General features: G+C 54.4%; 1 protein-coding gene across 2 annotated transcripts in view; it reads right to left on the bottom strand.

The window, feature by feature from the left end:
• Positions 1-27,917, bottom strand: part of WNT3 (Wnt family member 3) — a 54,716-nt gene that overhangs the window by 7,998 nt on the left and 18,801 nt on the right. For both annotated transcript variants that reach the window (XM_021928378.2, XM_003913222.4), the window contains exon 2: positions 3,197-3,438. In XM_021928378.2, coding sequence (XP_021784070.1) covers positions 3,197-3,438 — 242 coding nt within the window. The remainder of the gene's footprint in view (positions 1-3,196; positions 3,439-27,917) is intronic.

Here is a 27,917-nt window from a genome sequence, read left to right as displayed (position 1 = left end):
AGCTCCAGGTCTGTGAGGAGGGAGGCCTGGGAATCTACAGCCTAAACCTGCCCAGGCCCACCCCTTCCGCACCCGGATGCATAGGGGCGACCCCTCTCATTTTCTCGGTCTCTGTCGCCCTTTTTGTAAAATGGACATAGCTTCCCTCCGCCCCTAGAGCCTCTCACCAGGAGGGTAATGGCCCGTGCCTCAGTCTCCCCATCCCCATTCTCCTGCCCTCACGCCCAGACACGGCCAAGCCCCGCCCAGAAGGGTAGAGACACGGGGCAATTCCTCTGGTTCTATCCCAGGGTCCAGCGCAGGGCAAGGGGAGACTGTCAGGGGTGTGCTCCACCCTCCTCACAACGGTCATCATCTCTGCATGTGCTTCATTCACATAGAAAGTTTTACTCATCTTATAGATCTGGACATTGACGATCAGGGAGGCCAAGGCCTGCAAGACCTGCAGCCCAACCATCCCTCTCCTCACGGCAGGACCCCGGAGCCGGAGGTGACCCGCCACCTGGCACAGGCTGCGAAACACCGGGCCGGCCTAGTTGGCAAAATTGGTCATAAATGTGACCAAATTTATTTAGAAGCCAGGCGCCCTCCTCCTCTCCTGGGCTGTGGGCCGAGTGCTGCAAGAAGGAAACCCGGGACCCCTCGTGGCTCCCGCGGCCGCTCTCCGCGGCCCCCACGCCCTCCTGCGCCACCTACAGAGGTGCCCGTCCCAGTTCCACCGACGGGAGGGCGGAGAGTGCGGAGCCGGTGCCGCCCGGGCCCCGCGCCTGCGCTGCCAAGGCCGACCTAGGGCTGCAGCAACGGGGCCCGAGGTCCCGAGTCCAGTTGTGCTGCCGGCCCCGGGGTCCCCGCCGCGCCGCTCACTCGCCCCAATCAGCCGCCCCAGCCCTCGGGGCGCCCCGGGGAAGAGGGGCCGAGGGCATGCGCCCCTCGTTTCCGGTCGGCCCGCGGCGGCAGCGGCGCCCGGGCCCCGGGCCGCGCTGGGTTCCCAGCCCCGGGAACGCGGGGGCAGCGGGGGCGGGGCGGGGATTAGCCTGGGAGCGGCGCTGACAGCCCCGCTGTGCCTTCCCCGTCCGGCGGGGCCCGCTGGGCCGCTCAATCCGCCTTTGTTCGCGCGGTGTCACACCGCATTACCCGCATAATGCGGCCGCCGGGCCCGGGCCGCCGGGCCGGCCGCCACCGCGTAGCAACGGGCGGCTCCCGCGGCCGGGCCGCGCCCCCGGCCCCGGCGCCGGGCCGCGAAATCCCCATTGAAGCGGCGCCCCCCGCCCCCGCGCCGCGCCGAATGGCCAGAGGGCGTGTGAATGGCGCGGCGACCGCAGCGGGCGCGGGGCCCGGGCCGCGCGGTGGGGGGCGGCGCTCGGGCGCTTTTCAGGCCGCCCCGGCCCCTCCGGCGCCCGCCCCCGCCCCTGCCCCGCCCCCCCCCGCCCCGCCCCGCCCGGGGAAGCGCCTAGGGCCAGCCGCGCCGCCGCCGCGCCTCGCCTCTTCCGGCCGCCGACCCCGCCGCCCCCAGACTCGCGGAAGACGCGCGCCCCGGGCTGCCAGAGCACCTGCTCCCCGGGTCTCAAAGCGGGGGGCAGAGATTAACCCTTGGCCGTCCACGCGGCTGGGGTGTACGGACTCGCTGGGGGCGGGGTGCAAACATGGAGCCGGAGCTGGGCGCGAACCTGGGTTCAAGGCCCGGGCTCTGGGCACCGACTGGGGCGCGTATGCGCTTGCGGCGTCTTCCGGGATGCTCTCCTCGCCGCCGCCAGCCAATTCCCAAACTCTCGGGCACACATCGCCCCTCCCGCCGCAACGCAAACCTGTCCTCGGGCCCTCTAGGGACCGGGGCATGTGCCAGAACCTACGGCGGTGACTTAAAACGTTCAACGCGGAGTGAATGGGCAGCGCACCCACACCCGCTTCCCCCTGGCTTTTGGCCGGAGACTGGAAGAGCGATCAGAGGTGACTCGCTTTTGGGGAGCGCGTCTAGACGCAAGGCTGTTTGATTCAGCGCTACCTGAACCGAGGAGGGGCACCGGAAAGCGCTGAGACCAACACACCGACAAGATCGAGTTTGAAATGCAAACCGCCGCCACTTGGCCCCAATTAAGAGGCCAAATCTTTTATGTCAACACGGAATAATTAGTTTTGGTAATAGAAGCGTAAACAGAATCATCATCCATTGATTTGCTAATTACCCTCCTGTCCCATGACAATAGCCCGGACTTTGCCTGTAGGTGGGACAGACCCTGTGCACCTGAGGCACCGGTAAAAGGGAACTGCACTCTAAAATGGGGGTGGTCAGTTTCCCACCACCCCACCCAGCACCCTACCCCTTCACCCGAACGTCAGATCCCTTTTCTTTCTGGCTGTACAGGCAGCTCCCATTCATTCCCTAGCTTCTAATAGGAGGGAGGGCTAGGCTCAGCAGTTTGGGTGGCAGAGCAACTCTGGCGGTGGCCAGCCCAGCCGGGATCGTTAAATTCCTGGACACTGCCGTTCCACAAAGAGCTGCCCATCTTCCACCCAGTCCGTGAGCCCCCAAGTCCCCTTCTTGGGAGCAGTTGTCCCACTTAGCCTCCCTCCCAGGGCCTCCAGGTTCAAAGTCAAATCACGTGGTTCCCCGTCCACTTGAGGTACAGCCAGTTAGGCTCCCAGGCGGCAAGATGGCTGGAAAGTTACCCAGAGGCCAGTGCACCCTCTAGCCCCACCATGATTCCTGGCCTATCCAGCTGACAGTGCATGAGGATGAACAGAAAGAGGGGCTCTTGGGGGCAACGCAATGCTATGACAGCACCAGGCAGCTTCCTCGGCTCCTGAGGACTTTCTAGATGGGAGGGACCTGGGGGTGGCAATGCTCTCAGTCCCACCCCAAAGCGGTATTTGCATAGCACTTAACACAGCACTGGGAAAATGTCACAAATGTCCACAGCAGGAGCCTGAGGCTCCCACTGTGCAAAAGCCAGCAAGGAAGTCTGTGGCCTTCTTGGTGTCAGCCCTCAAACCTCAGGATCCTGGAGCATCTCAAGGCGGCCCAGCCCCCAGCAGCGCCTGGGAAGGTGTGGCAGTTATGCAACCAAATTTATCACCCTCCCAGAGGGACCCTGGCTTCAGAGAAGAGGCACCCTTACTGGGGTGGAAGGGCATACAGTCCTGATCCCTCCCCCAACCCACCCCCTTACCCCCCTGTCCCTCAGCCCTGAGGCAGTACCTTTGTCGAGGACGGGCCCAAAGATGGCCAGGCTGTCATCTATGGTGGTGCAGTTCCAGCGGCGGCCCCGGAACTGGTGCTGGCACTCCTGGATGCCCAGCTTCACGCCCTCGGCCACGCTGGGCATGATCTCGATGTAATTGCGGCAGAAGCGCAGTTGCTTGGGGACCAGGCCTGGGATGGAGCCGCAGAGCAGGGGCTGTGAGCCCAGAGATGTGTACTGCTGGCCCAGGGCCAGGGACCTGCAGGCAGACAGAGGGTAGTGACACTGCGGGCACAAAGCACAGAGCCCATCCTGGGCTCCATGGGCGCTTTGTGAACCCCCCGGCGTAGGTGGAGAGGCAGAGGGCCTGTGCCCTGGCACCTGAATGTGCTACCTTTGACCTCAGGAGCGTGCCACCCCTCAAAGTGCAGAGCTCTGACCCAGGCAAGTCAGCCCTCTGGCTGTATCCAGCTTGCAGGGGATGGGACCAGCAGAAACCGCTTGTGGGGGCCCTTGGGGGCAATGCAAAGCCATGAAAAGAGGTTTGGACTAGAAAGATGGTATTTGGGGCCCAGATCCAGTCCTTTCCAGGTTCTGGGTCCAGCTTTGCTTATGGGCATTGAAGAGATCAGGCTGGGCAATTTCCAAGGTAGTCCAGGATACTGGGGCCACATGGACACTTCCAGTGACTCATGGGACACGCACGTGTGCGTGAGCGCGCACACACACACACACACACACACCCCACCCTTGGCAATACCCTCAGCCTCTTTCCCACGATGCTGCCAGCCCAGCCCAGAGCCTCCCAGTGTCTGCCCAAGGAATCGCTGGCTTGCACCAAGCCCTTTGTCTACCAGGGCCTCCATGACCATCTTTCCAGTTCCCTAAAAGTTTCTAGAGCTCCACCTCTTTTCTCATGAGAGACTGGAGCTTGGCTTTGTTTCAAAACAAGTTTAGCACCGAGTCAGAAGGGAGATCTCAGATCTCACTGCCCACACCCAACACCAGGTGACTGGTCAATTCACTCCATTCCTCTGCCCCTCAATTTTCAATCAATATTCCATCAACTCTCTCAGGTTTTATAAAGAGTCAGCGACAGAAAGAATGACCTTATGGGGTGGGGTAGAAGAGTTTAAAATACTAGAAAACCAAGGTTGGAATTGATACTTTTCTGTTCCCTCCCTTCAGCACAGGAACAGCAGAAATGACATTTTGTGGGAGAACCTGAGAAAATGACCCGTGAGTGTCAGTGGCCTTTAAGGACAATTGCAATCTGCTGTATGACCAGGGGCAGTGTGAGCTGGAAGAAGGAGCCCATCTCCTCTCCCAGTGTGTCCAGCACTGACCAAGGCTTTGGTCCAGCATTGGCCTAAGTCAAGTTTCCCACAAAAAGTGATGAGCAAAAGCCTCGGAAAGAGGGGCCGGGAGAAGACCCCATGGAGCAGGGTCCAGCTTTTCTGTGTACTTTTAAGTACACAAAAGCTTGTGGTCTAGAGGCAGGGCCGAGTCAAACATCTGCCATTTAGCAACTGTTACTGGTTGCCAGGCACTTTATATGCAACATTTCTGATCAATTCCCGAACGTGAAGAGCATCACTATCTCCTGGATGAGGAAACTGAGGTTTAGAGAGTACATTTGCTTGCTTAAGACTTTTTGGTACCCTGCCCTGTCTGCAGGGCTGCACATGTCCCCGTTGAGCCTCCCTCCGGGCTCAGGCTGCCCCTCCTGTCCTCTTGAGCAGCACGTCCAGCCCAGCCCTGCTGTGCCAGCTGCCCCCACAGCCCTGCAATCACTGGAGGGGAAACTGAGGGAGGGTTCAGTGCAGGCAACTCAGCCTTGCACCATCCTAGATGGGCGGCTCAGGAGCAAGATACAGGGAAGAAGCCCGGACTGTCCCCGCTCCTTCCTCTGGTGTTTGGGACCCAAAGCCCTGTGCAGGACCGCTGCAGCGAGGAGCTGAGGCAGGAGTGAGAGGCACTCAGAGACCCTTCCTCTGCCCTCCTCCTCCCCTTCCCGTTGCCTTTCTGCCTCCTCCTTCCTCCCCCTCTCCCAGCCCTTGCTTTATACCTTCTGCAGGCCTGGGCACCCTCAAGCTAAACTGGAAGCTGAGCCCTGGTCCAAAAGCGGAACCCACAGGAGGAGCCCTAAGGGAGCACTAAGCCCATCATACAGATGAAAAACAGAGGCCGACCAGGCCAGGTGGCTCACGCCTGTAATCCCAGCTACCCAGGAGGCTGAGGCAGGAGAATCACTTGAACCTGGGAGGTGGAGGTTTCCGTGAGCCAAGATCACGCCACTGCACTCCAGCTTGGGTGACAGAGGAGACTTCATCTCAAAAAAAAAAAAAAGAAATAAAGAAAAAGAAAGCCGGGCGCGGTGGCTCACGCCTGTAATCCCAGCACTTTGGGAGGCGGAGGCGGGTGGATCACCTGAGGTCGGGAGTTCGAGACCAGCCTGACCAACATGGAGAAACCCCGTCTCTACTAAAAATACAAAATTGGCCGGGCGTGGTGGTACATGCCTATAATCCCAGCTACTAGGGAGGCTGAGGCAGGAGAATTGCTTGAACCTGGGAGAAGTGGAGGCTGCGGTGAGCTGTGATCGTGCCATTGCACTCCAGCCTGGGCAAACAAGAGTGAAACTCCATCTAAAAAAAAAAAAAAAGAAAAAAGAAAAAGCACAGAACACAGACCGTCAAAGAGGAGCAACTTGTGCAAGGCCACACAGCCATATCCACAGAGCCAGGCTGGCTGGCTCAGGGGACTGAGGAGTCGGGGGGCCCACGCTGGCAAGGCGGCTCCTCACCCACCTCTCCAAGGGCCTCCCTGCTTCCTCCCAGGTGGGTCTTCACAGCCCAGCAGAGCACCTGAGCTCTGGCACACTGCCTGGCATGGCTTGATTGGCCGCAAAGGCCAGAGTGCTCCCCAGACATCTCCAGGAAGGAGACGCCACTGAGCCCTTCCTGCTGTGCAGACGCAGTCTCTCCTCTGCCCCACGGGGATTTCCTTCTGTCCCCGCAGTTACATGGACACTGGCAATACTAGTGACAACTATTTATGTAGTACCTGCTCTGTGCCAACCCTTCAAATACATGATCTCACTGAATCCTCACAGCAACTCTGAGAGGTCAGCATTGTCATCCCCGTTTTACAGATGAGGAAACAGGCATGGAGAAGTTGGGTGACTTATGCAAGGAAGTGGCTGAGCCAGAATTCAAGCCCTGGGTTTGTCTGACTCCCAGTGTGATGTCCTCTGAGAACAATTCCTGAGCCTCAGACATGATGAGCTGTTTTCCCTCTTTCCACCAAACCCTGTCTCCTTCCTGTTGCCCAGGTCCCACCAACTGTGGACCTGGGAGCCATGGTGCCAGGGTCCCATCCAGTTCTACCACTTCCTAGCTGCTGATCTCAGCAATTTTCTTAACTTCTCTATACCTCAGTTTCTTTATCAGTAAAATAGACACGACAGGAGGAATAAGTGACACAATCCAGTGTGTGGCAAGTGGGGAGCCCTTGCTAGATGGTGGTTGCTATGGTTACAGTGTGTTTGGAGCTGTCCCCAGCACTTTGTTCCCTGCCTTGTCACCAACCTCATTTCTTCCATCTTTGCATCCCTGACTTGGTAGAACACATGAGAAATCTCAGCCCCTTCCCATCCAACACTGAGAAGGATGCCTGGATCAGACCTCAGTCCTCACAGGGGTGGCAGAACAAAGACAGTTGTGATCTGGCTGAGGGTTCAAGGTCACTCAAAGAGTGCAGGCAAAAGGACATTTTCAGGATGCTCCATTCAAAGGCTTCAGTTCAGATGGGGACATCCTGCGAGTAATTAGCAAGGCCTCTGGCAATGGGGCTTAGCTCCTGGGCCGGTGTGGGAGACTAATGAGGCAGTGGCCATGGGATTGATTTCTGCAGGATGGCTGCCCTCCCCCGAACATGCCCGGCCACCCCCACCCTGAGCCGCCTGCCCCCACACTGCTGAAATTCCACCATTGCAAACACATTACTTTAACTCGCCACTCCTATTCCCCATTATTGAAGTACACGTTCCACTGAGGGAGGCGGCACAGTGAGTCTCATGCTCCTGGATTCTTTGTGCCAAAGTGCGCGTGGCTTTGACGGATTTGCCTAGCCAGCTGAACAACTCCAGCGGGGCTGTTTCACACTTCCACACCTTTGCACACGCTGAGCCCTCGGCTCAGAGCACCTCTCTGCTGCCAGGCCCCCAGGAAATATCCTGCCCTTCCTTCGAAACCTGATTCCTAGGTCGCCACCATTCTAAAGGCTTCTGTGAGCTCCCAGACAGAAGTCACCTCTCCTCCGCCTGAGTCTTTCCTATACCTAATTCAAACCGTCTTATCCCAAAGTGCTGAACTGATTTGTTTCCAATTCCATCTGGCTGTGCTGGTCTCCATGTTCAAGAAGAGAGGTAGTATGTTCTCCAGTTATTCCCCAATCCCTCCCCCATCACACACACACACACACACACACACACACACACACACACACCCCAGCCCACTCCGCCTTCCAAAGGGCCGGGCACATGCTAGGTATTCGCTGATTCTGGAGGAAAGGAATGAAGAACTCTTCCAAAGGACCAGCCTGATGCCCCTCACTCGCCAGACCTCCCGGCATCCGGAGCTTCCGCCTACACACAGGACAAGACTCCTTGGTTCCGCTGAGGAAGTTCCTACGTTTAGGATCTGAGATGATGGCCAGGCTCCCAAGGGGGATAGAGACCTGCCTGGCACTGGCAGCTGGTGAGGGGGAGGGCGGAGGACCCTGCCAGGCCTTCGCAGCTGGGTCAGGGGCTATTTATACCCAACTGCTGGCCTGGTCCTTCCCTTCCCTAGGGCCCTGCCACCCTCCTCCTGAAGCTGGCTCATCCTCCACCCTGACCACCCACTGCCCAGCTGGGCTGAGGACAGACACAGGCAGCCAGGCGGATGGGCTGGGGTGCACTGCACAACAGGCTGCTTGTGGAAACTTTGGTACTGACCCCTTGGAGTGAAATATTCCTCTCCAAATAAGCCATACCTAAACCTCGTGCGTGGCCTCATCTAACTCCCACCCCCTACCCCAGTTCTGTGCCTCTACCCTGATGATGCCTGCTGTGGCCAGAGGGCTGCAGGGGGCCTGCATGGTGAGCACAAGGCAGAGAGGACATTTTTTTTTCTATTTTTGAGACAGAGTCTTGCTCTGTTGCCCAGGCTGGAGTGCAAAAGCATGATCTAGGCTCACTGCAACCTCCACCTCCTGAGTTCAAGTGATTCTCCTGCCTCAGCCTCTCAAGTAGCTGGGATAAGAGGCATGTGCCACCACGCCTGGCTAATTTTTGTAGTTTCAATAGATTTTTGCAATATTGGCCAGGCTGGTCTCAAACTCCTGACCAAGTGATCCACCTGCCTCTGCCTCCCAAAGTGCTGGGATTACAGGTGTGAGCCACTGTGCCCAGCCATAGAGAGCATTTCTAATCAGTGAATTCAGGTCAGCCTGGATTCTGCATCGACTTACGCACCTAACATGTGGTGAGACACCTAAAGGCACCCTGTGCAGGGCATCCCACCTGGTCTGACACTGGGATTGCTGGCCTCAGATGCTGCCATCCACCCAGTGACGGCCAATCCCCTGCTGATGGGGGTCCGGCTGCTGCCAGGGACCCCCACTCTGCTGCCAGCGCCCACTCCCCTGAGTGATCCATTAGGGTATGCAGCCCTGCACCCACCCAGGTGGCCTCCCAGATGGAATCACACACAATCTCCCTCCTTTACCATACATACAGAACATATGAAAAGAGAGCCCTGTCCTTCAAAAAGTGAAACAGAGAATCACCCTATCATCCGGCAATGCCATACCTGGTATATGCCAGAAAAGAGTTGAAAATGAGGACTCCAACAGACACCTGTACACCAGTGTTCATGGCAGTGCTACTCACAGCAGCCAAAAGGTAGAAACAATCCAAGAGTCCTCAGCAGACGAATGGATAAACAACAGGTGGGCCATCCATACAACGGGACCTTATTCAGCCAGAAAAAGGAAGGAAGCGGGTGTGGTAGTGGTAATCCCAGCACTCTGGGAGGTCGAGGTGGGTGGATCACCTGAGGTCAGGAGTTCAAGACCAGCCTGGACAACATGATGAAACCCCATCTCTACTAAAAATACAAAAATTAGCTGGGCCTGGTGGCACATGCCTGTAATCCCAGCTACTCAGGAGGCTGAGACAGAATTGCTAGAACCTGGGAGGCAGAGGTTACAGTGAGCCAATTGCGCCACTGCTCTCTAGCCTGGGCAACAGAGCAAGACTCTGTCCCCCCGCCCCAAAAAAAAGGAATGAAATTCTGATGCTTCTGATGCAAGCTGCAATGTAGAGGAAACTTGAAAACAAGCTAAGTGACAGCAGCCACACACAGAAGGACAAATGCTGTATGATTTCACTTACATGAGGTTCTAGGTAAAGACACTCCAGCTTGGGCAACAGAGTAAGACTCTGTCTCAAAAAAAAAAAAAAAAAAAAAGGAATGAAATTCTGATGCAAGCTACAACGTAGAAGAATCTTGAAAACAAGCTAAGCGACAGCAGCCAGACACAGATGGACAAACACTGTATTATTCCACTTACATGAGGTGTCTAGGTAAATTCATAGGGACAGAAAGTAAAACAGAGGTTGCCAGGGGCTCTGGAAGGGAGAGAGTGGGAAGTTACTGCTTAATAAGTACAGTGTTAGGGGTGATGAAAACAGACGGTGATGGCCGCACAGCATTGGAATGTACTTAATGCCACTGAATAGTACACTTTAAAATAGTTAAATAGCAAAATGTAAAAAAATAAAAGGAGGGGAGGTGTTTGCATCCCCAACCTCCAACTCCCCACCTAGAGCCCCTCTGCCGGACGAAATTCCAGAGCCCCAGGTCTAGTCTAATTCCCTCTTCCTCTGTATGGGAAGATTGAGACCCAGAGAGGGTTTGTCATTTTCCGGGGTCACACAGCTGGCTGCCCGGGAGATGGGAGGAGAATCCAGGGCTCACGATTCTTTTACCCACCAGGCTCCTAACCTGGGGGTGATGAATGCACATTCTCAGAGGCTTCTCTGGGGCTGGGCACAAAAGGGACCCACCTGGCTCCACATGGGTGGGGCTGTAGAAGGTGGACCCAGGGGCTGCGGCCCAGGGAAAGGCTCCCCTCCTCCCTCTGGTCTCAGGATGCCCTCCAGGGCCAAGCCTCCCCTAGTCATGCCTTCTTTGCAGAAGTGGGCCCTTTGCCCTCACCTTTCTCCATGCGGAAACCTAACCATCTCTGCCGGCCTCAAAGGGGAGGCATCTGAAGACTCTGGTCTGAAGATCTAGTGTCTCTTAAAACGACTGACATGGCTGCTGAGAGGGAGAGGAGGAGGGAAGGTGAGGAGAGGGAGTCAGAAACCACCTCTCCTGTGGTCATTTTTCTCTCCCTGCAGTGGGGGCCACAGTGCTCCTGTCAACCCCACAACAGCCCAGGGCCAGGTGCTCCACCTGCTGGCTCCTGGGCAGTACTGGAAAAAGGCCCAACCTGTTCCTGGGCCCAGAGGGGCTCCACCCTCCACAGAAACTTCTAGAAGGGAAAGGAAAGGTTTGAGGAAAGAGCAGGAAGTAAGGAACCAAGCGCTGGCTTTGGAACTCAGGCCACTACCTTTCCACTTAGGTCAAGAAGCCGTTCAGGATTGGCAGATGTCAGGACAGGGAGCCCAGCCAGTTCAGGGGCACATGTGCATGCCATGGGGCTGGGCCTGGTGGGCTCTGACACACCCACCTCCTGGAGCTTCCAAGAAGCTTACACCCATAGTGACGAGGCAATCACTGCTGAGGAGGAGGCAGGCCACAGGCCTGGACTGGAGGTGCTCACCTGGCTGCTTGGCAGGGGGCTTGTGACAAAGCCAGAGAAACCTAGCTCAGGATTCCAGCTGCCACTGTTCCTTGCCCTCCTGGAACACAAGTGCACCCTGCGGGTACTGAGCACAGGTCTGGACCTTGTCAACATTTCAGTACAGGGCCAAGGGTAGGGGGTTTCCTCTGAGCCCAAAGGGGCTCAGGTGGGGCTGTGTCCTGTGGCTCTGGGAGAGTGCCGAGGTGCCTCAGGGGGTGCCTTTCATTGAAGAAGTGGGAGATGTCTCTGGGCCTTGCCATTAGGGGCTAGTTCATTCTCTCAACAGGGGGCAGGGGCCCTCTGGCTCGCCTGCATCTCCAGCAGGGGTGGGAGCACCCTTGCCTATGTCTAGGACAGGAAGGGAAGGGTGAGGGTGGAGTGGGTGCAGGCCCTGAGCTGGGACCCATGATCTTGAAATGAAACCTTGAAGGAGCAGCTGCCCGGGCTCTAAGCCCAGTGGGCTCCTGTCTTGATTTAGCCCCAGCTGTCAAGACTGGGGCCTGGTGATTTGTGGAGTCAGAGGAAGTGCCTGTCCTTCAGAGAGCAGCTTAAAGCCTGGCTTTGGTAAACAAAGTCATTCACCGCCTATTCACTCAACACACACAAACTGAGTGATGACTCTCAGCCTGGCAGGGTTCCAGGTCTGGGAACATGGAGATGAATGAATCCACACCCGAGGAGCACCCAGCCCAGGAGGCTGCTGTCAGTAACAGACCAACAAGCATTTCTTGAGCACCTACTAGGTCTGGGCACTTAACTGAGTGAGACATGGTCCCAAGGCACTTGTAACTTTCAGCTCCAGTAACCTCTGGGCCAGAGGGTGCATGGTCAGGGCGAGCGATCTCCAGGAACGGGGGCAAGTGGGTCCTCACTACCTCTGGAGGGCTCCGTGTGGAGCAGTGACTGAGCTGGAGAAGGATGGCTAGGGGCGCTCAGGTGGTGCCAGGTGGCAAGGGGACAGCTCCAGACAAGGGGGCATGTCCCCCCACGCCAGGGTCTAGGAGCCACACAGAGGAGCAGAGGAAGGGGAGCAGCTAAAGAGGGGCTCTGAGTGCCAGGCATTATCGGACAAACTAGCACCTTCCTTAGCTGGGCTTTGGAATATTGTCCTGTCAGTCATGTGCAAAACGAGACAAGAGGTGGGTGCTGGGAAAGCGGCTGGGAAGCGGGGTTGCGTGGATGCTAAGGAGACTCTGGGGCCTGGGGATCCAATGCAACCTCCCAGGGCCCAGCTCTCATTGTGCAACTGGGCCAAGACCCATGCGCCTAGGTCACCGGGGTCTGTGGCAGGGGATGGGCCCCCTGGCCAGCTCAGGACAGTGGCTTCAGGGACAGACAGGAAGCTGTGAATAAGGACTAGTAGCCATTTGATCCCATGAGAAACAGGAGGAAGGAGGAAAGTATGGCCAAGGTTTTGAGCCAGGATGACCAGGAAGATGGAGATGGTGTCCACCAAGATGGGAAGGTAAGAAGCAAAGCAGCTTTGGGAACAAGACGAGGAAGTGTGTGGGGCCAGACAGACCTCCAGGCACCACATAGAGACAGAGCTGGGCCCAAGAGGGAAACAGAAGCTAGAAACCCATCTGGGGATGCTTGTCTAGGAGCTAAAAGTTGAATTATACTTTAGGCCCGATCTTGGCTGTGGGCACACGGGTGGGGGGACACTGAGCCTCACGGTGGGGGCAGTGATGCCATATGCCAAGGGGTGGGGTCACCAGGGAGGGGCTAGGGGCCGAGGGCCAGCCAGCCCAGCTTCAGGGCCTGAACCTCACACTAGGAGGCTGGAAAGGTGGGTTCTCTCGACACCTCAGCCCCTGCCCAGCCAACACTGGCAGCAGGCGGCCAGGTCTGGCTTGTGTTTTCCGTATTCCGGACGAGGTCCCCACGAGATGCACAGCCAACATACCTACGCAGAGGGCCCCTCCCTCCTCCGCGCTTTCGCCCTTTTGCTTTTCTTATGATGCATCCTAAGCCTTCAGTGCACAGCTGCCTTCCCTTGGGGACCCCTCTCTGACCACACAGTGGGACCTCCCAGCCCTAACCCTGCTCCTATTACAAGCTACAAAGCCAGCTCGTCCCTGTTGTCCTGGGACCCAGGTTCTGGGTCTGTCCCTCAGGTTGGCTCGGCTAAACTCTGAGCCTTTGGGCTTTGGCCAGCCCTTCCTGGACCTGTCACCCTGCATTGTGTCACTAATGTCACCGTGAGTGCCGCAGGAACAGAAAGGTGAGGTCTGGGGGTGACTCTGAGTGGAAAGGGATATCCCAGGCAGTGATCCACACCACAGGAGAAAAACTCACGCACGCGGAGAAAAGATAACCAAGTAAAAAGCTATTCCTTCCCCTCAGGCAGGAGCCCCTGAGGACAGGCCCCAGGAGCCTGGGAAACACACTAGCCCTGCTGGCCAAATGACCACTTCTACATTCTGTGAGCGACTTTAGCAACTCGCTTCTAAAGGTTCCCTTTCAGGACCATGAGGGGCCATCCGAGGAGGTGGCACAGCTCCGCTGCCAGGGACCACCTGAGAGTCCAAGAGGACCACGGTTCTGGGCAGCCATGGGGAGAAGGAAAAGGTGCAGGCAGAAGCTCAAAGCCAAGGGTTTGGCCACAGACTATACCCCAGTCAGAGGGAAGAGGCTGTGGGCCCTGCGCTCCATCCCAGGGAGCCCTGTGGGATGTTTCTTTGGGGAGAAAAGGGAAGGGAGGGAAGGGGTGTGGAGGGCGGGGCAGTGCCTGGGCTGGAATGTTGCAGCTTCTGTTCTCCAAAGCAGCTCCCGGAGCGCCTGCCTGCGGCTCTGGCTGATCTGATAAGATGTGACAAGACGGCCTGAAAAATGTTGAAACCTGTAAAATGTTTAAACCTGTTTCTTGTTGTGTTGTGAGCATGAAGTGCTTTTTCTTTCTTTCTTACCTCCACCCCCCCACCCCTACCCCACCCCTTCATTTCACAGGAAAGTGAAGTTGATAAGACTGGAAAAAGGGAGGAGGGTGCAAGAGAGGGACTGTTGCCTTCAGCCAAATTGTGGGCTGGGGCATGGAGCAGTCTGGTGGGACCTAGGGAGGAGGAAAGAGAGTGGGAACAGGAGGGAAGAGGCGGCAAGAGTCTAGGGTGGAAAAAGGAGGAGGACAGGAGAAGAGGGGGAGGGAAGGGTCCTGCACCCCTGGCCTGCTCAGGAGCCGCAGCCCATCCTCCCCAGGACCAAACACAGTCCCCCACTTGGCACCCCAGAGGAACCCAGGGCTGTGGGTCTCTTCCTTCAAGCAGGGGATTCACAGGGAAGGGCCTAGGCCCAGAGGGGTATCCAGAGACGGGTAAAAGGCAGGGAGCTCACTCTTCAGACCCCAGAGAGTCTCCCTGAGAGGCACCAAGCCCACAGGTTGGCACATGCTGCCTGGTGACCACAGAGGGAAGTAGCTCCCAAGGACACATGCCGAGAGCTGGGTCAGTTTCTCCACTTTGCTGCACAGTTCAGGACTCACAGGTGAGCCCAGACGCCCTGTGCTTGCTCAGGCAGAGTCCCAGCCCTCTGCGTTCAGACACGCAAAGGGGTGCCATGCTGTCTGTGTTACTGAGGATGCCATCAAGGCCCAGAGGCCTATTTGGGGTCACAGCATTTCTGCCCATCAGTTTTGGGTGATTGTCATACAGCTCCCCCTAAATGTCTAGTCTTGCCAACTCACGGGATCCTGAATATTCTAGAACATTCTAGAAACCTTGGTGGGCCCAGGTGTCTCTGGGGTGCTCATCAGTACAAAGATAGATGTTCAATAAAGACCATTTTTCTTTTCTTTTTTCTTTCTTTTTTTTTTTTTGAGACAGGGTCTCTGTCACACAGGCTGCAGTGCAGTGGCACAATCACAGCTCACTGCAGCCTCAAACTACTTGGCTCAGCTGATCCTCCCACCTCAGCCTCCTGAGTAGCTGAGACTACAGGCACATGCCACTATGCTCTGCTAAGTTTTTAAAATTTTTTGTGGAGATGGAGTCTTGCTATATTGCCCAGGCTGGGTTTCAAACTCCTGGGCCCAAGCACTCCTCCCACCTCAGCCTCCCCAAGTGCTGGGATTGCAGGCTTGAGCCACCGTGCCCAGCCAATAAAGGCCTGTTGAAGAAAAGTCTCCACCTGTGAATGTTTTCTTGCTATTGGAGTAGGGTGGAGGCGGTGGGTGGGGGCGAGGTAGGGGGAACAATAGGAGTTTCCTGGAAAGTCCTTAGGAGCATTCTGTAAATGGCCATGCATGTTAGTGATTCCATTACAGTGTTAGGTCATAAAATGTCAAAGCTAAGCGGGGCCTTTGACATCACCTAGTTCAGCTCCTTGGGGGAATTAAGGCCCAGGGAAGCGATGTGCCTTCCCCCCTGTTCCTCCACTGGTTGAAAGCAGTGCAGAGTGCACAGCCCAGGCATGCTGACTTCCAGCCAGAGCTTGTGTCCCTTATAGCACGCAGATCCTTCTTGAAGCCTCCCAGACCTGACCATCTGAGGGCTGGGCCTCATTCAGTACCTGCATACTATGTGCCCAAGATGTATATATAAGCTGTAGCCTCGGCTGGGCGCGGTGGCTCATGCCTGTATTCCCAGCACTTTGGGAGGCTTAGGCGGGCGGATCAGTTGAAGTCAGGAGTTTGAGACCAGCCTGGCCAACATGGCGAAACGCCCGCCTCTAAAAAATTAACCAGATGTGGTGGCAGGCACCTGTCATCACAGCTACCCTGGAGGCTGAGATAGGAGAATCGCTTGAACCCGGGAGGTGGAGGTTGCAGTGAGCCGAGATTGTGCCACTGCACTCCAGCCTGGGCAACAGAGTGAGACTCTGCCTCGAAAGAAAAAAAAAAGATGTAGCCTCCACCCTCCTCAGTGACCCCACCTCAATGCAGGTGACCAGTCAGTTGCAGAGTGTGAGAAGTCCCACTTGGAACTTCAAGGAATAGGGTGCTGAGGGGAAGGAAGTGGCAGAAGGCAAAGAAGACCATTTCAAAGAGGTGACATTCAAGCTGGGCCTTGAAGTTGAGCTCAGCTTGGCCAACTTTTCCTCCTGGAGCTTGGCCATCTGTTTCTTTGCCTCCCACTCCACTAAGCGGAATTCGAATTCAAACTTTTCCTAAGCCATGTTTGCATCTTTAGTTCATTTTCGCCTTGTAACATTTCTCCCCCTTCCTGAGCCCTCCACACCCGAAGTCAGTTTCCCATTTTACAGATTGGGAAATGAGAACCTTACAGAGTTAGGCTGCTGTTCTGAGAAGCCAAGTCTGCTAATTCCTACACCAGGATTTTCCCGGGTCCCCGCATTGCTATACCCTTCAAGCCAGTTCTGGTAAAAGATAAGACATAGCCTGCCCAGCCCTCTTGTTCACGTCTGACTCCAGACTCCTATTCATCCCTCAAGGTCCCATGTTTAAATCCCCTTTTAATGTCTCCAATTTGAATTGTTCCCTCTGGCCATTTCCCCAGCTCTTATACATCCCTCAGGAGTAACCTTCCACACACTCAAGTGAATTGTCCACCGACTCCATTGATGGTGAGTTTTTTGAGAGGAGGGATTCTTTCACTCGTTTACACATGGAATCTAGCCCCTGCTTCAGCAGGCACAGCGGCCCTGTGAGGACCTCCCTGCCTCCTTTCGCTGCACTCAGCAGCCCCACTGAGTGCCCAGTCCTTTCCTTCATCTCCCCCAGATCCCACAGGCTGTCTCCACGGTGAGCTGAGGGCAGGTGATGGCCATGGCCCCGCTGACTCTGGGCCTTTTAACACAGCTGCTAGCTCCACAGTTTTGGAGTCCTTTGTTTGAATCTTAGAAGCAGCCCAGTGGGGAACACACAAAGCTGTCCTGCTTGGCTGGGAGCTCACTCTTAGAGCAGCTCCCCAGGGCTCCTCAGAGAGCCACCAGCCTGGTGTGTGTCTTTATTCAATAAACATTCACGCTGGGTCAGGCCTTATGCTGGACGCTGGGAGCACAGTGTGTGGGGCACTCCTGGTCTTGCAAGGACTCCCAGCTGAACCTGGAGCTGCCCCGAGGGAGCCCATCCTCCTCTTTATGGTAGCCCAGAGGCCACCCACCCTACCTCACACCTGACAGCACTGGCCACCAGGGCTGGCACCTATCTGGACTGTCCCACCCACTCCCTTATTCTATGCCCTTCAGAAAACCAAGGACAGTCCCTGACCAGCTGGCTACTGGGGTCAGGGATGCAGGTGATGCACTACGGCAGATCACTTGGGGTGGTTTTGAAAAATACAGACACCTGGGCTCCAACATCAGCATGGCAGGATCAGAGCCTCTAGGGGAGGAGACCAGGAAACTGGATCATTAAAAACTTCCGCCAGAAGTGTGACAGTAGAATGGTATGAGATGACGCAGCAGGAAGACCCCAACCTTCCCTGTGACGTTCTTTGGCCAAAGACGTTTCATCTGATCTAACCAAGCTTTGAGAGGTAACTTCTGGTTATTAGGGAACACAAGGGACAGAGGAACAAACCAAATGACACCATGGGGAAGCAACAGGACAAATTCAGAACAGGGTTTGAACCCAGGGCCTTGCCAGCTGGAGTACTAAACCATGGCTCAGCACTTTGAGGCCACAGTGCACTGGACCCTGCCCAGGGTTCCAGCTTGGACCTCCAGCTGGGCCTGGCCCTGGCCCTGGAGCCAGCAGTGGCAGGTGCACACGCAGGAGCCAGCTGCAGGTCGGGAGGCCTCACAGGAGGTGCTGCGACCACACCCGGGTGCTCAGGGCAACGATCCCACTCTGCCTTTCAAGGTGGGTATTTCCACCACATTCCCAGGAGGGCTTCTTTGCACCGCATCCCCCCACGGCGCTGAGGACGGGCAGGTGAAGACAGCCCTGCCCAGCACCTGGACTTCCCCCGCTCTATTTAGGGAGGCCCCACCCAAGTTCAAAGCGTTGGCTCCCCCTCCCTCGCAGCCCTGTTCCCCATCCCCAGGCGAGGCAGTCCAGAGCGAGCCTCAACATTTTCCTCTGCACCTCCTTCCCCCAACGTCATCAGTCCCTGCCGCCCATTCCTCCACAGGGTCCTTGCTTTAGCTCCGTCCTCTCCTTATGACAGGCGCCTGGGTTTGCAAACATGCACTCAGCACCTGTTAGGAGCCGAATCTGAGTTCATTACAGACCCATGCAGGACTTCATTACATATTCCAGCACCCAGCAGGGTGGGCCATTGGTTCTCATCCCTGGCTGCATAGTAAGTGGCCCTGCTGAGCTTAGAAACAAGGCTGCCTGGGCCCCCTGCAGAGAAAGGGATTTAAGTGGTCTAGATGCCCCCTCCCCTCTGTGGTATCCTCCCTCCCTCCCTCAAGGTTGAGAAGCACTGCCCTAGGTTGCAGACAGAGCTGGGGACCTGCCCATGGCCACACCCTGGGTCCACAGCTGAGGCTCCTGGGTCCTCTGCCCTCCCCTTGGGCCCTACCTCCTACTCCCAGTACCCGTCCCTCCTTTCCAAGTTGTTAGGATCAACCCATCCCCTGTTTTCCAACCTCTGGTCTTGTCCACTTCCTCTCCCGAAGTAGCCCTCCCCCATCATCTCTCCTGGCCTCTCAGCAAATCTCCATCTTCACGGCCACAGAAGCAAAACTTTCCTGATCCAGCAGCCATGAAGAAGAAGTGTTTGGGCATGCCCCTCCGTTTCTGTGCACCTTGGCAGAAATCAGACGCCAGCTACTGTGCTCACATTTTACGTGCGTTCCAAAACACACGCTCACCTACGTCGGAAAAGGACAAGATAAAAGATGCGTTTCAAAAGAAACCTTTCCTCCTGCAGCCTCATGTGTCATCTGGAGACCCCTGCCCAGGCCTGACTCCTCGTCTCCTCTGGGGTTTTCCTCTTTTCTTTTCCCTCTTCCTGATTTCCCCTCTTAGTTTTCTTAGCCGTGCAGTGGGTTGTATCTGTTTGTGAGTAGGTAGAAGTTCTCTCTGCGAAGGTACAGGATGCTGACACTCTTGGGGTTCAAGGTAGCAAGCCTTTCCCCTACTGGGTTAGGGGCCCCACACCTTCCTTGGTTCTTGCCTGCAGCTACATTTCCCCCCACCCCAGGACTTCGCTTACCTTACTCTTTTTTTTTTTTTTTTTTTCTTTTCTGAGACAGAGTCTCGCCCTGTCACCCAGACTGGAGCGCAGTGGTGCGATCTCAGCTCACTGCAACCTCCGTCTTCCAGGTTCAAGCGATTCTCCTCCTGAGTAGCTGGGATTACAGAGGACCACCACGCCTGGCTAATTTTTTTGTATTTTTCATAGAGACAGGGTTTCAACATGTTGGCCAGGCTGGTCTCAAACTCCTGACCCCAAGTGATCCGCCTGACTCAGCCTCCTAAAGTTCTGGGATTACAGACGTGAGCCACTGTGCCTGGCCTCCTCACTGTTTTCTGACCAGGAATGGCCCACTCTGCTCTGCAGAGCCTCACCTCCTCTCTTACTCCCTTCCCTCCTCTCACTGTGTACAACACCCTGTCACCCCACCAGGCCAGGCATGTCCTGGTCAGGTGCTGGGGCACAGGGAATTTCTGTAATTTCTGTCTGCATTCTATTCACATTCATCACAAAAGTAGGAAGGCATTTCTTCTGGGGGAAACACACTTTGTGTAGAAAAGATAAGATCTCTCTCTGGCTGGCATGGTGGCTCACGCCTGTAATTTCAGCACTTCAGAATTTTGAGGCAGGGGGATCACCTGAGGCCAGGAGTTTGAGACCAGCCTGGGCAACACAGCGAGACCCTGTCTCTACAAAATACAGAAAAACTAGCTGGGCGTGGTGGTGCACACTTGTAGTTCCAGCTACTGGGGAGACTGATGCAGGAGGATCACTTGAGCCGAGGAGTTCGAGGCTGTAGTAAGCCATGCTTGCACCACTGCACTCCAGCCTGGGCAACAGAGTGAGATCCTGTCTCTTCACAAAACAAAACAACTCTCTCTTACACATACACACACAGAAACAGCAAACATTTAAAGTCAAAAAATTCTAATTCTCTACAAATGGGATGTGTGTTCAACACAAAAGGCAAAATGCCAATGCACATTAGCTCCAGCTAAGGTTCCCCCAGGAATCACCCTGGCTAAGAGAAGGCCCAAATCACCATGGGTGGGAGGAGCTGTCCTCCACACAGAGGGGCTGATGACATCATGGAGCACCTTTATGGGGACACTCAGGCTGTGAATGAAATAAAGAACACTTTTATAGGTGCGTACCCACGATGAATAAGATAAGGTGGCGTACATTTATTTGGGTAGAGAGTGGCTAATCAGGTAGTGAAGAACTCCACTCATTTCCTCAACTCTGCTCTAAGTAAGGTAGTAAGGGACCCTATTTACTGGGGCACTCAGAGTGGCCATTATTATTACTTTTTGAGACAGAGTCTTGCTCTGCCACCCAGGCTGGAGTGCAATGGTGCCGTCTCGGCTCACCGCAACCTCTGCCTCCCGGGTTCAAGCGATTCTCCTGCCTCAGCCTCCCGAGTAGCTGGGACTATAGGTGCATGCCACCACACCTGGCTAATTTTTGTATTTTTAGTAGAGACAGAGTTTCACTATGTTGGCCAGGCTAGTCGCGAATTCCTGACCACGTGATTTGCCCACCTCTACCTCCCAAAGTGCTGAGATTACAGGTGGGAGCCACTGCGCCCGGCCAGTGGCCATTATTAATAATAATAATTAACATTTATTGAGCCCTGACTATGTGCCAGTTGCCATGTAAAACACTTTACATAGAATACATCCTTTAATTTGCCAAAGAACCCAATTTGACGGATGATGACATGGGCTCAGAGAGGCTAAGTGACTTGTCTAAAGTCACACAGCTAGGAAATGGTGGCACTGAGATGGCAAATAAAGCAGTGAGGGCTGAGGGAGGTGGCTCACACCTGCAAATCCAGCATTTTGAGAGGCCGAGGCAGGAGGATCACTTGAGCTCAGATGTTCAAAACCAGCCTGACCAAGAGAGCAAGACCTTGTTTCTACTAAAATTTAAAAAAAAAAAAAAAAAAAATTAGCTGGGCATGGTGGTGCCCACCTGTAGTCCCAGTTACTTGAGAGGCTGAGTTGGGAGGATTGCTTGAGCCCAGGAGGTCGAGGCTGCAGTGAGCCAAGATCGAGCCATTTTACTCCAGCCTGGGCAACAGAGCGAGACCCTGTCTAAAATAAAAACAAAAATAAATGAGGGGAGACATTTACCAGGACAGGGTTTGTAGGGAGCATGTTCACGGAGCGCTAAGGAGGAAGGGAAGGAAGCACTCAGGTCCTGCTCTGCTGCTCTGGTTGCTGTCGGGGTTAACAACCCCGCAAATTCAAATGCTGGGCTCCCGCCTATCATTCTTTTTACTTTTGAATGTTGGTGCAGATATTCCTCACTGACGGTCCATTTCTTGGGCCAGACAAGGCTGGACCCATGCCCAAGGTATTGTGGGAGGAGAGGAGACCCCTGATCTGAGGGCTGGAGGCATTTGTATGTGAGACAGGACACAGAATTTCTGGGGACCAGAGAATTCAAGGTGGCAGAGGGTTAACGAGACCTCTCCCAAGACAACACGCCTAGCAGATGTTGACAAATGTGGGCAAGAGTTCCCGAGCGAGAGGCCAGGGTAGATGACACACATTCCCAGCACCTTCCAGTCTGCAAAGCATTTCCCCACACAGCTTCGCTACAAATCCTCTCAACAGCCCTCAGAGTAGAGATGCCGGCTCCACTTTACCAATGACAGACTGCCATCAGCATCCCATGCTATCGCTACTTTGCCGCTCCGTCCAGACCCCACCCTCTGGAGATAACCAGTTTATTCCAGCAGAGTGCATTTATGCGGCACCTGCTGTGTGTTCTTCACTGAACTAGGCACGACGGGGAGATAACCAAGGCAGTGTCACGCGGTGAAATCTAACAGACAGGCCATGTTCGTAGGGAACAGCAGGAGGTTAGCAAGGGGACAGCCAGCTTATAAACTCTCTGGTGGGAGGGGCGCAGGGGAGAGCAAGTGAAGGAGGACATAGAACAGGAGTGGGGGTGGATAAACCACAAGACCTCAGGGAACTGTGCCCTGAGAGAAAAGGAAGAAGATGGGCATTTCTGGGACACTGATGTCACATAAAACTCTAAAACCCAAGGGACCAAGAAGGAAGGAGGCCAGGGCCTGAGGTCCTGCTGATGAGCTTCGATCTTACCAGCGGTGAAAAGGGGTCACCATCTGTGGGGCTGAAAGAAGCCCAGTCCCTATGTGCAGGCTGGACCCCCCGACAGGACCTGTCAGAGCTGGAAGGAGCCTTGGGGGTCTTCTGACCCAGCCTGCATATTGTACAGGGCTCAGAACTAAGGCCGTCTCACTGGGCTAAGGAGCCAAAGAATGTAGCGAGCTCTGAGAAGGGCTCTTCAAGGCTCAGGCTCTCCTTTGTTTGCAGAACACACTGTACCACCGTGGAGAGGATAAAAATCTAAAATTCAGCACCTTAACCCATTCTCACACCACACTTTCAACAGTCCTATTGGTCTGTAGATGCCTGGGAATTCCCTCCTTTTCCCAGGTCAGGAAGATCTCAACCTCCTTCTACCAGCTTCCCAGGACTTTTTTCTTTTCTCTTTCTTTCCTTTCCTTTTTTTTTTTTTCTTTTTTGACAGATTCTTGCTCTGTCACCCAGGCTGGAGTGCAGAGGTGTGATTTCAGCTCACTGCAACCTCCACCTCCCAGGTTCAAGTGATTCTTGTGCCTCAGCCTCCCAAGTAGCTGGAATTATAAGCACCCACAACCATGCCTGGCTAATTTTTGTATTTTTAGTAGAGACAGGGTTTCACCATGTTGCCCAGGCTGGTCTTGAACTCCTGACCTTAGGTGATCCGCCTGCCTCAGCCTCCCAAAGTGCTGGGATTACAGGTGTGAGCCACCATGCCAGGCCATTCCCAGGACACTTCTGAGACACCTGGTGGGAATTCTTCCCTGCTTACCTCACCTGTGTCCCTCCGAGCCACCATTTTGGCCCTCATTTCCTGCCCTCGGGGGCTGGAGCTGTTCCCTGCCAGGAATGAAGCTCCAGCCTTGTCTGTTCCCCCATAAACACCCTCTGGAATGTGTATCCTAAAACCCCTACCCCACACCAGCGCGTTTGGCCCCTCTACCAACACCCGATGTCTCACTTCCCTGGTGTGGCCAGCAGTGTGGAAAGCAGACAGCTGACTCTGTGACTTCTGGGGCTCCCGTCCGAGGTGGGGAAGAACAGAAGAGCCGGCCTCTGAGGTCTGAGAAGACCTGCCGGCACGTGGGCAAAGGGATGACAGCAAATTCTTCTCCAGTGACCCTCAGTCCCTGATGCCCTGTCTAACCCTCTCAGATGTGAAGCTATGAGCCCTCAGGAACATGTGGCTACCTCTAACCCAGCTCACTTGCCTGGTTAAAAGCAACCGCGGGTGTCCAGCCTGCAAACATTTCCCAGTGCACAGGGCCCTGTGCAAGGGGCAGTGGGTGACGACACCAAGCCCAGTTCCAGGAGTGCCCTGCTGTTCTGCGGCACTGTTGACTCACAAGCAATTCTGTGGCTGTGCAGCCTCAAAGCCAGCCCCACCCGGGGATCTTTGTCTTCCTGGGTCTATCATGAAGGTGGTGGTAACCCCCAGGCCTCTCAGATAACTCCTTCTCCTTCACTTGTGCACTCTTGCTCTCTGTCTCTGTCTCTCTCTCTCTCACACACACTTGCGCGCGCACACACACACACGTGCGCATACATGTTAAATCCAACCCTGCAGTCCCATGGATTTCCATTTTGTTGAGATGAATAGAGGATTAAAAAAAAGGAACTGATCAGGTTGTCAGCAGGGTAATTATCAGTAAAAAGAAACAGAGGAGCTGTCCCATCCGCAGGTGGTAGGTGGCAGGGGGTAGGTCGCACCCTCCACGCCTGCAGGCCAGGGCTTTGTGATCTGGCTGACCTGAATCCTCATCTTATTGCTACCACCCATTACCACATCTCCTTAGGAGGACTAACAACTTCCTAATGAGGAAAATTCACCCACTTCAAAGAGGCTGTGGGGAGGAATAATGGAAATGATGTAGCTAAAGCTCTTATCACAGTCCCTGGCACGTAGTAGGTGCACAATAAATAGTGGTTGCCATTGTCATAGTGTTAATAAAGACCAATGACACCCTCTGTGCCAGGCACTGTTTGTGTGCTTGCCGCATATTAACTCTGTAATAATTCCTTTAGGAAGGTATGTTATCATCACCCCTCTCTCGGTGGGGAAACTGAGGCAGAGATTGGCCCACATTACCCAGCTAGTTAGGGGCACATCTGGTCTGGCTCCAGAGGCTGAAGACTTAACCACAGTGTTCTCCTGCCCCTCTCAGAAGGAATCTGATGAGAGATCCCATCTGTATGTCTCACTCGGGGCACACAGAGAGGCAAGTGCAACTTGGTTCCTGCCCCGCAGGGGCTCCCAGCCCAATGGGTGACAGATCCTAAAAAATGCAACTACAGGAGGCCTAAGACGGGAGAGTGATTCACCGGCCAGACAGCCCAGTGTCCCCTGGTGCAAGATGAGCGGTGCCTGATCAGTCCCTGGTTCCTGACTGCTGCATAGGAGAGGGGGCTCAGCTGGATGGCTGACTGAGTGGCTGACTGCTTCATTCATTCATTCCTGAGTGCATTGGTTCATTCCTTCAACGCAAGCCCCTCCAGAAAGGATGGTCTGGACTGAACGGGTTCACACAGGATGATTACAACAGAAGTCAGAGGACTCTCAGCTCGGTTACCGAGGAAAGTAAGACCACAAAACCAAACTGACTGAAATAGGCAGAAGACTGTTCTCGATCCCATCTTCCAAGTGGGTAATCGTTGTTACTTGTTGGGGGAAAAGGCCTCCGAGGTTAAATACTTTTGGAAAACAAGTTAAACAAATAAAAACGGGTCACACTGGCAGGGCCTCTCAGTGCTGCGACTATGCTAATGAGCTGCTAATATTCAAATGAGCACGGTAAACACCAAGAGGCTCCAAGTTGCCTGTGGCGATTCCTAAGTTTATTTGACTCCAGAAGCCTTTCTCAACAGGATTATGTGGGGCTGATGTTATAAGAAACATACTATCTGATGTCCTGCTCTGGCCCAAAAGCTGTCTGGAAAAGCTGTTCCAAAAAGCTGGGAGAGAGTGGAAGTGAGGCTGGGAGGACTCCCAGGAAGATGGCAGCTCCAGGCTGGGTTTTGAAAAATCCTGGGAAGTTCAGGGCCAGGTGGAGGAGGGAAAGGAAAGAGTTTTCCAGTAGGGAACAGGGTCCTGAGAGAAAGATGGAAAAGGCCCAAGGCAGTGGAGTCCTCAGGAGTGGGCTTGCCCCAGGTGGGAAGGAGGGCCTTGGGCTATGGGAAGAGCAATCGCAAAGATGAGAGCACAGATGGGCACAAGCTCTTTGGAAAACAGTTTGGCATCATCTTGTGAAGTCGAACATTCACGCATCCTGCAACCTAAAGTTCCACGCCTAGGCAGGTACCTCCATGAACACCTTTCCCTGCTGTGCACAGCGAGACGCACATCCATGGCCAGGAGACAAAATAGATAAACTGCATATTCTAATGATGGACTATTATGCCGCTGTGAGCATGTGAGAACTACAGCAAGATCCAGGAACAGTCTGAAACTTAGAAACACAAGGCAGAGAGAGAAGAGCTCAACATAGAGGACCACATACAGTATAACACCATTTTTATAATGCTAAAAATATGCAAAATAAAACATTTCATTTAGGCATTATTACCTGGGAAAATCAGTTTTTTTGCTTTTTTTGTTGTTGTTGTTGTTTTGAGACAGGGTCTTGCTCTGTCGCCCAGGCTGGAGTGCAGTGGCGTGATCCCGGCTCTCGGCAACCTCTGCCTCCTGGATTCAAGCGATTCTCCTGACTCAGCCTCCCAAGTAGCTGGGGCCACAGCCGTGTGCCACCATGCCCAGCTAATTTTTGTATTTTTTAGTAGAGATAGGGTTTCACCATGTTGGCCAGGCTGGTCTCAAACTCCTGACCTCAGGTGATCCTCCCGCCTTGGCCTCCCAAAGTGCTGGGATCACAGGCATGAGCCACCATGCCCAGCCAAAAACCAGTATTTTTAAGTAATGGAATAAATATGTAAAATTCGCCAGGCGCGGTGGCTCAAGCCTGTAATCCCAGCACTTTGGGAGGCTGAGACGGGCGGATCACAAGGTCAGGAGATCGAGACCATCCTGGCTAACACGGTGAAACCCTGTCTCTACTAAAAAATACAAAAAAAAAAAAAACTAGCCAGGCGAGGTGGCGGGCGCCTGTGGTCCCAGCTACTCCGGAGGCTGAGGCAGGAGAATGGCGTAAACCCGAGGAGGACCTAGAGCTTGACACAGTGAGCCTGAGATCACGGCCACTGGTCACTCCAGGCCTAGGGTGACAGAGCTCAGGTTTTCATTCTGTTATCATATCTAATACATATGATTGCTCTCTTGTATATGTCAAGTATTATGTAATAAAAATATTTTTTATCAGCTTGCAGGAGAACGGCTGGTATCTGCTTAGGCTTGTGCCAGCCGTACCATTGGCACATCAGCCGTTCTTCACCATGAATTCCTTCTCAGAGTTTAGCAGCCCTCTCTCACCTAAAGGTTGGATGCACATAGTGACTGCCAACCCTGGATCAGCCTGCATCCCACCCAGGCCTCCAGCACTTCCAGCCACACTTACTCACTGTGCTTAGCAGGGCTTACACAGTCAGTGCCTCAACCATTAACTAGGGTGATACTAAACCTACACAGACCACTCCTTGGAACCCCCATAAAAACCCCTGATAGGCCGGGCTCAGTGGCTCACGCCTGTAATCCCAGCACTTTGGGAGGCCGAGGCAGGTGGATCACAAGGTCAGGAGATCGACACCATCCTGGCTAACATGGTGAAACCCCGTCTCTACTAAAAATACAAAAAGTTAGCCAGGCATGGTGGTGCGCGCCTACAGTCCCAGCTACTCAGGAGGCTGAGACAGGAGAATAGCTTGAACCCGGGAGGCGGAGGTTGCAGTGAGTCAAGATCACACCACTGCACTCCAGCCTGGCAACAGAGAGAGACTCCAAAAAAAAAAAAAAAAATCCCTGATAACTAACCACATTTAATTCACCCTTCCCCTTCCTGAGAACTGGAGGCCTTTGTGAGTATTCTGGCCAAACAGGATACCAGAACACAAGGTCATGCCAGAGTCTGTGTTGCCTTTTGTCCACCGAGTCACAGACTTCTGCCACATGCCTCCTCACCTGCTTCTTTCTTCAGACAGGCTTACTGGTTGGGACAAACCAGCGTAAAGTGTGTGGGATTCCCTGAAGCCAGCCTTTTCCGTTTTGGAAGGAATTCAGATCTTTCTGCCCTAAAGAAGCCTGGCCTGGGATAGAATATTTTTATAACCCTGCTACATTAAATGACCTGTAGAACATCCTTAATTGCTCACCTTCATCTCAGTTTCTATTATTTCTACTTTATTATTTCTACTTTTTTTTTTTTTTTTTTTTTTTTGAGATGGAGTCTCACTCTGCTGCCCAGGCTGGAGTGCGGTGGTGTGATCTTGGCTCACTGCAACCTCCGCCTCCCAGGTTCAAGCAATTCTCCCACCTCAGCCTCCTGAGTAGCTGGGATTACAGGTGCCCGCCACCATGCCTGGCTAATTTTTGCATTTTTAGTAGAGACAGCGTTTCACCATGTTGGCCAGGCTGGTCTCGAACTCCTGACCTCAAATTATCTGTCTGCCTTGGCCTCCCAAAAGGTAGGGATTACAGGCATGAACCACTGCGCCTGGCCAGTTTCTGTCTATTATTTCATTTCAACCTCACAACCACCTTGAGATCATATTTTTTATCCCCATTATACAGAGGA

This window comes from Papio anubis, chromosome 17, assembly GCF_008728515.1.
Source record: "Papio anubis isolate 15944 chromosome 17, Panubis1.0, whole genome shotgun sequence".
Classification (NCBI taxonomy): Eukaryota; Metazoa; Chordata; class Mammalia; order Primates; family Cercopithecidae; genus Papio; species Papio anubis.
This window is presented reverse-complemented; position numbering and strand designations above follow the sequence as displayed.